This window comes from Meleagris gallopavo, chromosome 1, assembly GCF_905368555.1.
Source record: "Meleagris gallopavo chromosome 1, MGAL_WU_HG_1.1, whole genome shotgun sequence".
Classification (NCBI taxonomy): domain Eukaryota; kingdom Metazoa; phylum Chordata; class Aves; order Galliformes; family Phasianidae; genus Meleagris; species Meleagris gallopavo.
This window is the reverse complement of record NC_139404.1, coordinates 60,164,236-60,177,857: the sequence shown is the minus strand read 5'-3', so window position 1 is coordinate 60,177,857 and position 13,622 is coordinate 60,164,236. Positions and strand designations below refer to the sequence as shown.

The 13,622-nt window shown below is 44.5% G+C and overlaps 1 protein-coding gene across 4 annotated transcripts in view; it reads right to left on the bottom strand.

Annotated features, from left to right (window-relative positions):
- Positions 1-6,589: 6,589 nt before the first annotated feature.
- Positions 6,590-13,622, bottom strand: part of ERC1 (ELKS/RAB6-interacting/CAST family member 1) — a 293,295-nt gene continuing 286,262 nt past the window's right edge. For all 4 annotated transcript variants that reach the window (XM_085229906.1, XM_085229899.1, XM_085229922.1 and 1 more), the window contains one exon: positions 6,590-13,289. In XM_085229906.1, coding sequence (XP_085086032.1) covers positions 13,152-13,289 — 138 coding nt within the window. In that variant the 3' untranslated portion in view covers positions 6,590-13,151. The remainder of the gene's footprint in view (positions 13,290-13,622) is intronic.

Genomic DNA, 13,622 nt, shown 5'->3' with positions numbered 1-13,622 from the left:
AAGGCCTTGTTTTCACTCAGGAGGCTTTTGGTTTTTTGTTTAGCCCATTTCATTCTTCTTTCTGAGGCTTTCCAGTTCACTGAAGCTTCATTTTTCTTCTCTCCAGCAGTGAGAGCTGGCATTCTTTTTTTGTACATGCAAGTGTACAAAAGTGCAAATGTTCTTTCCACTGCAGGACTTCAGGAGCTGTGATTTGAAGAACCAAATGTCATGAAAGATTATAATGTTTCATTTAACACCTTCAGGATGTGGTTGGTCTATAAACCATTCTGTAGAAGTCTGAATAACCTGTCCACAGAGATCTGCAGAGAATGAGTGAGCTGTTGGGTGCAAAGGGCACAGATCTATCTCTGCTGGTACTTAAGGAATACATATAGCTGTGCAATAGGGGTGACCACATCATTCATTGTCAGTGAGCTGCAGGAACCTGCACATGGCAGCTAAACCTGCAGGCTTCTCTTGCCCTTTTTATTGGACTGAGTTGCTGAACTGAGCTGCACGTGGTGGTGTGGACAGAGCCCCGGTGAGGGCAAGGGAGGAGATGAGCTTTAATTCCTCCTTTTGTCAGTTTGCCCTTTACCTTTTCTTAAAGTTCCTTGGTTCTTCCTTGTTGGCATTTGACAGTGTCAGCACTTCAGTGAGGATGTGCTTTGAGACACCTGAGCAGCAGGAAGACCTTCAGGTCTGGCTCTGTGCTGGGCAAGAACCCATTGCTGCCACCCTGACTCCTCACATGGCCATGGGGTTCCAAAACAATCCCACACAACACCAGGCTGCAACACACCCCGCAGCCACGCGGCTCAAAGGTCTCCATCATGTCTGAACTTGCTGAGATAGCATCTGAAGGCTGCACACGTAATGATGAGCTCAAGCGATATTGTTGTGCTGAACAAGGTCTCCTACCAGAAAAACAAAAACAGGGAAAGTTGGCGTCATCTTTCCTAACCCCTGTTGCTGCTCAGCTGTAAGCAAACGCAAAGAAAAGCTCTGGGTCAGCGTTAGCTAGGATGACTTTGCTGTGTGGGCCTTAGACTGGTTTCCCAATGAAGTCATGCTCCAGTCTGTCACCTCACACAAAGGGAGCCTCTGGGTCATCCGCGGTGATGTTGTCTGCAGCTCTATAGATAGCTTTGATCTACTCTTCTGACAGCTGAACATAAATAATTGTGCTGCCGCTGTTGTTTTCAGGAGTCATCGCTTCACTCACAGTGGGATCAAATGAAAGCGTCCAGCCATATGTGCCGAGAGCACTTCCACTGCCACCTTGAAGTCACTGTGTCCAGCTCAGCCTCAAATCATTGCAAAAAACCCTGGTGACCTCACAGCACTGTATGACAGAAAGCAATCCCAAAGCGTGCAGAAGCCAGAGTGGGCAGAGCAGTTCGGTTCCCGTCTTGAGGACCAGCAACACCCCTTGCTCTGGCCTGCAGCTCCTCTGTTTGCCACATCCATCTGATGATAACTCTGTGGGCCAACAAAAGTAGCCAGCAAAACCACCTTATTGAAATCCAGAACTGTTAAGCATAAGGTAAAAAAATAGGCACTGTTTTCTGAGATGCGCTGAAAGCTGACAGTACTAAAAAATTGGAAGTGAGTTAGCTTCCAAGCAGGAAGGCCTTGCCATGGCTGTATATCATCCTCAGTTGAAATTCCCGTTTGTCCATACATTTCTCTGTTGTAAGGCTTACTCCTATTCAGAGAATCAAAATAGCAGCATGACTCCTTGCTTATTCTTGTCCATTTTACTCTTCTGGGAGCCCTGAGATTGCAAAAACATGAATATTCACTGTGGACAAAAAGGACATCTTGGGAACGGGGCCAAGCTGCAAGCAGGCCCGTTAGTTCCTCTGCTACCACCTCAGCTGCAGACTACTAGAAACCAATAAAAAAAGCAGCAACAACAGCAAAGAAGGAAGGTAAAGGAGGGCCAAGCAATCTCACTGCCGTCTTCAGTGGGAGATTCCTATCTTCCGCTGAACACCAGCCTCTAAGGAAGATGGTCTGCCCTAGCTGTGCACTGCCTAGGACAGCCAGAGCCAGAAGCGGCACACTTTGGCCAAAGACTTGCATTCATCCCCACTCACAATAACCCAACACAATGGGATTTCCTAAGAATAGAGTGGGATCTGCTGCTGGAAGTGACTTAGGGAGGGTTTCGTATCTAATATCAAGTGACTGCTGGAAATGCTCAGGCTGCAGGCTGTCTGGCCATGGTGTTCTCGACTGTGTTCTTGAGCTTGTGTGTTTGGTCTGTTCCACGGTAAATGATGCACAAAATGCCATCCTGCAAACAGTATGCTGGTTCAGGTAGGCGTTGCCATGGCCTGGCTGCACTTCACACAGCAGCAGCTTGGACAGCAAACAGCCCTGAAGCCACACTGTTCTCTTTGGCTGCAGCAAGGGGTGTCAGTATGTACCCTGAATTCAGGAGCAGTAATTCAGAATATTCTTGATAGTCACACCTTTGCTCAAACTTTAACAATCACCACCAGAGACAGGAAGAGCAGAGGAAGACCATCACTACTCCTCCACATTAACATCAAACTGAATCTTCCCCTTGCCCTGCTAAGTCTTTAGCTTCCTCACAGCCTCAGATGAGTTACCTCTTATAGGAGGGTTCTGGTAATAGAAACCAGGTGGGGGCAGTTCAGGTTCAAAGACCCAAGCGTGAGGAGGTGTCCATGTGCAGGCTGCCCACAGCTCAGGTGTGGGGTAGGATCAGGGGTGCTCACATTGTGAGCTGCTGAGCTCTGGGGGCTTTGTGGCCTTGCACATCCCTGGCACCTGTTTGGTGGAGGAGAGTCAGACAGCTCAGCCAAGAGCAGGAGACAAGTGCCAACAAAGGCTTAAGGCTTGGGCATGTACAGGTGTGTGGCTAAAGTGAATTAGATCACTTTTTTACACTTACAAAACTAAGCTGCACAATGCACCCAAGTAGGTGCTCGATGCATATAGCCCCAGAGTAGAAAGATTTTTCTCATTGACCTAAACAAAGAAACAGAGAGATGATCCCCATTTCAGCTCTGGATCTGGTTGATATATTTTTATATGATCTGCCAGACTAAATCCCTGCTCTAGACACTTACGAGCTGTGGCATTTGAAGTCTGGGTCTTCCCAAATGTTAGGACCTGATTCATTTAAGACTCAAGACAAAGCAGATTTGAATTTACGTCTCCTGAAAAATATGGCAATTCTTTCTCTGAGGCAGTTCTTTATAGGGGCAGCCTCTTGGTGTCATAGGTCACTGATGTGAGGGACAATTTACAGAATCAAAGTAACGAGAGGCTTGCAATGCAGAACTGGTGGCCTTGAGAAAAGCACAGATAACCTCAGTGCTGAAGTTATGTAATTGCTGGTTTGAAGAAATCAGTTCATCCTGCACATATAATGAAAGAAAGTCCAGAAGAAAAATGGATGGATGCCTCATCTCTAGAGACACTCAAAGTCAGGCTGGATGGAACTCTGAGCAACCTGATCTAGCTGTGGGCGTCCCTGTTCACTGCAGGGGAGTAGGACCAGATGGCCTTTTAGAGTCCCTTCCAGCGCAAATGATTCTGATTCTATCATTCTTTGAAATTTGGTTGTGTAAATGCATGACCAAAAATTGCATCATAGACCCATCAGGCATGGAGTCATTTACTTTCTAATTTCCAGACCTTTGGCATTGCAAGCTTAGTATTCTTTAAACACGATTTCCAGTGTGCAGCTGTATGTATATAAGTACATATTCTTTTGCACAGATGTACACAGATGCACAAGGATACTCGCACATGTGTGTGTCAATGTGTTGGGCTAGAGATGATGCATTGACTGAAGCTAAAGACAGTTTCCATGTGTTATGTAGCAGAGTTTAAGAGCGTTCGCATACATTCCAAGGCTTGTGGCTCTCCAAACGGTGAGCCATTACAGAAAATGAAAGGTTTACTCCAGCTGAACAAAAATCTTTTCAGGAGGGGCTCCAAGCTGGGTTAGCAGCCCTTCCTTTTTCCCAACACAGAAGGAAACCAAGTGACATAACTTGCTGTGTCACGAGGTTTGCATCTGCAGACGTTTCGGGAGTTGAGTTCCCACGAATGGAGTGACATGCGAAAGGACTGTATCCTGGGCCTAATATTTAACTTCTTGGTGACTCATCCAGGACTGTCCTAGTGTTTGCAATTGTAAGGGTTTTGGCAAATGTGACTGATTACACGCTTAGAAGCACCCAGATTTTAAGCCCCAGAACCACTGGCTGTAGCTCTGCTGCTACAGCCTTGCAGGGCCCAGCTGGCTCACTGGTCAGATGGATCATCAGTGTATTCAGAAGATGTTTGGCTCTGTCTGCTTGACAAGGAATTTTTTTTAACAATTGTATTTATTATGTGCAGCTACAATGCATTTGCTTTCTTGAGGCACACTCCCTTTCTTTAGTTTTAGGGCCTTCTGAAACAGCAAAAGGCAGATTTTGGCCATTGGCCCTCAATTTTTAAACATCTTGAAGCCCAGTGAGAAGAGTGTCTACTCGCTATCTCAAAGCCCCAGCCTAAAGGTCACTAGCCAAATGCAGATCACCTCATTAGCTCAGGCAATTAGTTTGCAATGACTGTTTTGGGTAATCCTGCACATGCGCAGTGCAGCTGATGTGTCCCTATAGCATCAATCTGCATAAGCAAAATGAACCAAGGCAGCACAAATGCTGTTGGAAACAGGAGCTCCAAAACATATTGATTGCTCTTCCCAGTGGCTCTCTGAGGTAGTTTCAGCAATTTCCCTGACCGGTTTAATTTAGAGATGAGACAGGGGCAAGTGTCATGCTGCTCAGGAAGATGCATGGGGACATGAGGCTGCTCTGTGAGGCCCCTTGCACTCTAGCCCACCTTTGCAATGCACACCAAGTGAGAGAGGGAAACAGTGTAAAACATTCTGTGTGTGTTTGATCACAGGACTGATCATTTTGCTTCTCCACTGTGGCCTTGCCTGTTTTTTGTCTCACTAACAGCAGTCAACACAGACAATTTTATTTAGATGCCTTGTTGTGTTTTACTGCACAACCCATGACATGTAACCTGAAGCACAAATGCACAAAAGGGATTTGGCATCTTTGCTCTGTGGCACAAACAGCATTATTGTTAGGGGCCATCCCAAACAAGAGCCTGCCTGCGGGGACACAGCAAGCAGCTTGCCGAGCAGCTGGGCCCAGCCGAGCCCTGCAGGCCCATAGCCTCGCTGCCCACACCTCCTTGCTCCATGCTTGTCCTGGGATGGGATACTGGGACCACTCGCCAGCCCATCATTGTACAGCAATCAGTTAAATTTATGTGGCATGTGGTTTCATTCAGCTCATCTGGGCTCCCCTGTAAGTCAGGCACACCCTAGCCTGATTGGAATCATGAAGGCCCTTCCTGGCCAGACGCTCACCCGAACACAAAGCAGACTAGGCACCGAAAGGCCAATGGGTTCTTCCTCTCAAAGCTCCGGAGACCCTTAATCCCTGTGTATCCTTTTTCCACATGCAACTTTATGCGTTTGATTGAAGACCAAGTGATAGAGATCCAATTAGTAGAGGGAAGGGACTCTGCAGGCGTCCAGAAACCAGGGGGCTTTTTGCTGTGGTGTATGAAGTCATCCCCACAGAAGCAGTTAGTCGGAGTCTAAAGAGCCCCTCAAAATGATAAATCTACAGTGAGCAGAAGGGACATGGCCAGCAGAACATCCCAGAGAAAAATCTGCTGTGTGGACAGACAAAAGAGGGAAGAAACAGAGAGGCTTTACAAGTGAAATTCATTAGAAATTGTCCTGATGTGGGGAAGTCATCTCCCAGGGCTTTGGGATAGCTGCAGAGAATCTGGTGGAGTGCATTTAAAATGGACATTGTTCTACCACTGAGACCTGGTTTTGCAACGCTATTCTCTTTTAGAACAGTTAAGAAATGCGAGAAAAATGAGATTTTATAGTGACATTACTCAGGCGATCTCCTGCGTCCTCAAAATGCAGCTGGAAGCAGAACACCGGGTTGAACCCGTTTCCTCCAGCGCTGCGGGGGGCACAGGCCACCCCTGGTGACAAGCTGCAGCCCTGCAGCGTCTGATGGTGCTGTGGGGACAGGATTTGTGCTCAGAACTCACGGACAGCACGCTGTGTAAGGCAGCCTGCAGACCTTTGCACCTCAAGTCTTTCCAAGTCCATTTGACTTGATTCTGAAATAGGCTCAATGCTGAATGTGTATCTGGGATTCAATCACTCATTAGCAACCTTGGAGTCGTGTTTATTTGGAAAACAGGTGAGAGGAGACAAAGGAAACGGCTCACCGTAAACAGAGTTGCTTCATCTCCTCTTACTTGGCTGGTGTGATCCCAGGGCATGGGGGACACCCTTACAACAGTGCTCGCTCACATTCATCTTGCAGCAACTTGACCTGTGCCCACCCACCCTGCCAGGGTCACAGGGTAGCCCCAAAAGGAATGGAGGGGCAGCGGGTCTGACCCCAAGCCTGGTCTCAAGGAACAACCATGCAGCCACCCGGTCCTCTGACCCTCTGACTTGATCATGTGCAGTGAGGGCACTGGGAGACACACAATAGGATTCACTGAAAATGAAGACAACGACACAGAATTTTTAAATAATTTTATAATTTCCTGATGAACTTAGTCTGTGAATAAAAAAAGAAGAAAAAAAAATGAACAAAGTGTTTATATTATCAAGGCAAAGTTGAATATAACACATTTTCTTTGCAATTTCATTATCCTGTCAGTAACATGACTCCAGCAATAAAACACATACAAGTTGAAGGCAGCGTGCGCACTTGCATCACGGACATCAATGTCTCCCGCTGCTATTTCCAAAAGGAATCCAAGTACACCAGATCCCATACCCAAAGCCTGTCTCCCCCTCCACTAAAGTGCAACACATCTCTTCCAAAGCAAATGAGGGATCCATGCCTGCAGAGAGGATGGAGTATCCCATCCCACAGCGGTTTTTTTAACCCTTAGGGCAATCCTCTGGATTGCCCCAAACACTTGGTGATCCAGAACCTGGAGTGGGGCCCTCATTATGTACTGACTTGGAGGAAAACATCAATGTGCTATTCTAGTGAGCTCGGAGCAACACGTTAGACTAACACAAGAAGTTATTTCCCCGTTCATGGTCCCATTTTTCATCCTCCTTCAGAATCTGAACAGATAAAGGCATTTGCCACCAGAACTTCCCCAGATGTACTGTAATAAGCATTTCAGGATGGGCCCAGTGCAGGCGCCTTGAGCCAGGCTGCTGCCACATGCTGCTGAGGGCTGAGGGCAGCCTGTATCTCACAGGGACTGAGGCCTGGCCATGCCCACGGAGATCGAAGGAAAGATGCCTACTTATACAGTTTAGCTTCAGATTTGGATTTTAGTTGATGACCACGTTTTATAATAAAAGAGATTACATACAACGGATGAAGAGATTCTTTTTTTTTGTCAGCCCAAATTGAAAAAATAATGTTTTGAGCAACAAATCCACCAAAGCACCGAGAAACCAAGGCGCATATAAAAGCAAAATTGATTTACTTCATTAAGATCGAAACAGGAAGTGCAAAATGAGGATAAATAGCACATGCTAATTAACTCTGAAAGAAAAAATACATTCATTTAATGATGTTCTTCACCTAGTATCCCAGGTCAAGCAAAATGTGTGGGCTTTTTTTAAATGTTACATGCCATTTCATCCTCACATCGTTCCTTCTAAGCAGCTCTGAAAATGGACCCACATGCCTACAGCCAAACTACACTTCCACATGGCTCTTGCATGTTGGCCAAACAATCTGGTCCATTTACATCAATGGTTCACATTGTAGGGGACACCCAATGATACCAGAAAAGACCGATCACCAAAATCCCCTTTCTTTCTGCTCATTTCTGTACTACATGAGGCATGTACAGTCTAAAAGTGGGAAAGCAGGAATTTACAACACATAGTTCATAACATTTCCAAAGAGGCCAAGTCTCCTGGACCTCAAAAGCCTGCAAAGGGCAACTGGTTATAATTATAAGCCCACAAATCCTTTTCCGTACAGTCCTGAGAGGAGGAGTCACGGCTTTGTTGTTTCATTACTTGAATTCCTTTTGATGAAATTTATTTTTTATATATTTTTAAAACACATCTTTTTCAGTTCTACTACTATCTTTTTTAATCCGACAACAGACACACATTGTTGGTAACTGCCCCAGCCTTAGGACCACACAGACAATATCAACAAGCAGAAAACAAAACAGGAAAAAACGCCCCTGAAAAAGTCAGGAGAGATACTGATGACAGGGTTACAGCACTCACCACACACACTGGAAAAAGTCAGGATTTCTCTGTTTATGCTTTTGACACTAAAAAGTTTTGAAACAGTTTTTCTTTTTAAAAAAGTCAGTGGACACAGCCATTTTGTTCAGAAGGATTTGCCGATGTACAAGGTTCCTTCCATTTATGCGGAAGAAACAATTAAAAACATAATTTTGCTTAAAAATCCCCTCCGACACTCATTCTTTTTGCCATGCTGATGAGACTGATTGGCAGGGTGCTCTCGCCAGCAGTGCCGGACACCCTCCACCTGACCCTTCCACCCCACCAGCTTCACTGGGGCAGTGTTAGATATCCATTGCCTTCTGCTTCCTCCCCATCTCCCCATTCCAGTGCAGACGTTGAGCCGAATAGAGCTTTTAACATCAGATGCCTTGATTGTACTATTTCCCTTTTTATTTTATCGGTGTCATTGAGAGATGCGTGTGTGACTTATGTAGTGAAATATTTTTTTGCAATGGTATCAGTGCATGGCTCCCTACATCCTTTGTAAAGAGCCTTTCAGTGGCAACAATTGGCAATTAGTCCAGGAGTGGGGACTCAACTCTGTTAACCTGTTATCAGTTGTAGAAATTTCCCAACAAATTGAGCTTTAGCAGCAGAATGGGTGGGAATTAGAGGACAAAAAAAAATGGGAGCCCCTTTGGTTCAGAAAACAGGGTGATGCATGTAAGAACTATGACATCAGTGCTCCCTTGTATAAAATACTGAGACCCACAAAGTACCAGCAAATCTGATAGAGAAGGTATATTTCAGCAGTGCAACTCGAAACAGCACATACAGTTTGTGCATTGCATGACCTTCGCCTTCCATCCACTGGACTTGGCAAAAACTGGATGCTCCAAAGAGAGTTTGGCATTTTCTAGAGGGAAAGCTGGTTAAAGGCAGTCAAAGTGAGAAATAATAGCAGAAGCTTAGAGTTTTGTTTGTGAGCACTCCAGCCAAATCTTCTTCCAATCACAAATAGTGCTAATGTTCTCACACTGCAAATCTAGTGTTGTAATGTCCTTTTAGTGTTTTAAGTGAGGCTTGATTCAGAGGAAAATATGTACTTGGACTCATGGATATCATCAGCAAGCATGGTTGGGACGTCACTTTTATACTATACCTGCACTACAGGCTTGAGCTATTTTTCAGCTCAAACCTGGCAAAAAAATTATCTATTTAATTTTCTACAGGCAGATCCTCGGGTCCTTACATCTACCAGTTTCTCTACAAATGACAGATTGGAAGGAAAAAAACAACCAACAAAGCAATCAAGACTTTCACAACTCCCGCAGCAAATGGAACTTCATTAAAAAGAACGAGTAAGTTTCCCCAGGCTCACTGGAATCTGGACAGGAGGCCAGGAAGCAGGAGGGGCCCCAGAATTTCCCAGAACTGCTGTACTGTGGAACTGTTGCACAAGGAAACTGCATCTTCCTGGCTGCTGACACCTGGACGTAAGATATCAGAGGAACTGGAGAGGGTTAGACAACTGGATGAGCATCATGGCAAGTACACTTGTATGAATTTTCTGCCATGTGCCTGATGGTTGGTTTCTTGATGGACATTGATCACCAAATCCATTGATAAGCCCAAAGCCAATGTTGTGGCACTCCATATAAACAAGAATAAAAGCTTTTGCTGACCACACTCTGCATTAAATCACAGCCAGCAGCATCTTCCAGATCACACAGTTCTTCAAACTATTTGCCATGACAAGATCTATATCTACACCGGATCAGAGAGATTATTTGAAGTAGTTCAATGGAGATCAAAGTTGGATCAAGTCTGTTCCCAACTGAGATCTGCTCTCTCCCTGAAAGTACTTTACTGAGGTCTAAGATCAATGTTTAAGTTGCAAGTCTAGAAGCCCAAGAAGATAACAGTAGTTAAGAACACTTGCAATGGCCCGATAATCCTGCTGGGAAGAACAGCAAGTGTGTGGCTTGCAGATAAAAGACCAAATGGCCAGTATGAAAACTGGCCAAGCTTGATAAACCCTTTCAAGGAAGACACCAGGAGATGCATAAACAATGAGATTCACCTGGTTTCAGATGCATGGGTCCCACAGACAGCATCATGCCTTTGCTGAGGCTCTTTGCAGCCAAGAAACACAGCCTCAGGCTGGCAGCTGAGTTAAAGATGCGAAGGAACCAGTGCCGAAACCCAGAGCTTTCCTGTGATGTATGGGCAATGCAGCACACAAACGGAATTGAAATAACAGCCAGAAATGACCACCCCTTGCTCCCATCCCTCCCCCTTCCCCTGCAGCAGGAACACTATCAAGGGACATCTCAGTAAGAGGTTTACAAGCAGGAGTCATTTGAACCATCGATAAGGGAAATTCCACAGCTTCTCACAGAAGAGGGATTGTTTTACAGCAGGGAACCAGGGCAGCTGGAGATTTGACCATATAAGTTAATGAGATAGTCAGGAGTGGTGGTGGCAGTGTGATGATGTTAGGCTGATGGCCCTGATGGTTTTACAGGCAGCATTAAATTCCTTGAGTGAGTAATTAGGGGTGATGAAGTAAAAGCAAGAGGAAAGATTTCAAAACAACAGCTCCTATCAAAACGTGCTGACTCAAATAATAGGACCAAAGGGGTGGTTCTGGTATGAGGCATGGCTCAGTGGTATGTACAGTCACTGTCTACATGCCTTCCGGTATTTCCCACTTGCAAACATTCAGGTTCCCATTACTCTCCTCTTACATGAGAAAAAACAAAACAAAACAAACAAAAGTCTTTGGACACAGGCTAATGCTATACTGAGAACTAAAGTTACATTTCCTGATTTGTAAAGCACTGTCAGTTCAAAAGATAGAGAAGGTGCGAGCCATCCCTTCTTTGGAGACGTAGGTATTTCTACCCAGCAGACAACATGGCTATGGATACAGTTGCTTCTTCTGAATCATCACAGTAGAATGAATTAGGGTATGATTCATTCATTTCAAATTAGTTAGTTTCCAATATAATCTACTGCTGACCTCCTTTCTATTAGAAGCAATCGGTCATTTCAAAGTGTAAAAATAAGGTGTGGAAGACCTACAGCTGAGTTATGCTACCAATTTGAAAGATGTAGGAAATTCAGTTCTTCTGAAAGGGTTTGAAACATTTTATTTAGCGTAACAATTTAGTGATTAAGCTCAAAATGTAGTAAGTCAGATGGAATTAAACTCGGAATGGAAGGCTCTGAATGGGAAGTTTACTGAGAGACAGACGATGGATGGACACCGCGATCAGCTGATGTTTCTAGAACTTGTAAAATCAGAGTTACAGCAATGGCTGCGGGAGTCAGAGGGCTCACAATTAGCTGGTGACTAGAAAACCAAGATTTCATCGCCTGCTGTGTTGCTATTTGGTCTCCTTTTCCCCTCCCCCTGTTTTCTTAAGTAATATGAGAAAGCTAAAGGGGAAAAACTCCTTTAAGGAGTACACGGGGACACATTAAATGGTTCTGTCCTGCAGATGCCCCCAGATGCATATAACCATTGGTAGCCAGGAAAAAAAATGTGTCCTCTTTTATGCAGAGCCCAAGAAAGAACAACCAAGTCCTACTCATAAAATAGGGTTCTGAATTGCTACCACGACAAACCGACCTGCTATTTCAGGTCATATTACCTATCAGCAGGGGCTTTAATGAGCTACAAAGATGGATGGGAGCAAGATGAAGGCCTCTTATATACATATAAGAATTGCACTGGTTTAGCTAAAGCTGTGATTTTATACCTATCTACTCAGCTGGGTGCCAACTCCAGCAGAGACGCTCCTCTTTATAAAAACAGGTTCTTGCTCTGAACTCAAACCATTTCCTTGTCAACCCAAACTAACCCAAAATAAATTAATTTATAATTATAGTAAGAACTGTGTTGCTAATTTACCTAAATTAGTTTTAAAATTATTAAATGATGCAATTTGGTCATGTACAAAATGCCTAAGACAATTCTGATGGCAGCTGGTGTTTACAAGCCTACAGCCTGAAAAATTAGCAATGGGCAAACTATACGAGTTAAACCTGGGAGCTGACTTGCTGACCACACCTGTTTGAAAGGGGAGATCTTTCTATAAAATAAGAATTTAGATGATTCTATGAAGAACTCAGCTAAAAAAATGAGGAGCCAACAGACAAAAACTTATTTGAAAATATGCCCCACTCAGCACTTCAGAGTCAAATCAGTGAACAATAAAAATTAATGTTAAGTAAACAGAAAGTACCAGCATGCCTACCTGGTTTCCCAGCTGCTAGATTAAGTCAGTCACAGAACATAATAAGGAAACTTTCCTTTCATCTCTATGTTATTTAAGAACGTAAGAAACATTGAGACAGGCAGTGAGACCCGAGCTAGCTAGCTGATGCTGGCCATTTGTGAGCCATAATCAGAGCATACTCAAGTTTAATTTTTAGCACTATGAAATAGAGGCTTTCAGCTTTTATGAAAAAAAAAAAAAAAGCAATAGATGAATGAAAGGCAACGGCTACCCATCTGCAACCTCATGAAGAACTAGAACTTCTTGTATTCAGTGGATCCCCTCTTTGATCAGGAAACTCAGAAGAGCTCTGCTTAGCTGTATCCAAAAGTCCAATACCATCAACAAGTCAGCGGGGGAATTGGGTGCTAAAGTAGAAAGGCAGTGAGAAGATGAACATAAGCATGATTGATTAATCATAGACTGGAAGAACCTAGAGAGCGTGTAGTTTTTAGAGGTGTTTGTTTTTGTTTGTTTTTGTTTTCCTTGCAAAAAGTGCACCAGAAGTTTCTGTTCCATTTTCTGTCTTTCACATTCCTCTCCACTCTCATGGCTCCTTGGACTGACTGGGCTCGGCCGTTGGCGTGCTGCTCCAGCGGGGCTAGCGGCCGAGGTCATGACGACTCCTCGAGTGCATTGACGACTTGCTCCAGGATGTCAGGGCAGTGATCTGCTATCTGCTGTAAAATGGCGTTGGCAAACTCTTGCAGCTCCGCGCTTTCCTTCTCGCCCTTTTCTAACTCGTCACGAAGCTGTAAGAAACACACACGACTACAGTCATTCTTTGCTATTATGCACGTTCACAACGTAATGAGTTTTGCCTAGCAGGCTCAGCTCTAAGCTAAAACACCAGCTTTAGGGAGGCAGCCAGCGGAGTGCACCATGCAAGGTGTGCTCCCAGTTAAAGCCGTGTCACCATGGGAAAACTAAGTGCCTTAGCTACTCCTCAATAGATTGTTTTATGATTAATATCTGCAAAGCTTCCTTTGTAGAATGTTTCTCTGAAAGCAACTGTACTCCAGAAAAAAAGACATCATTTTGCTAGTATATCAATTAACTTGACTTTTATTAACAGATAACAGGAC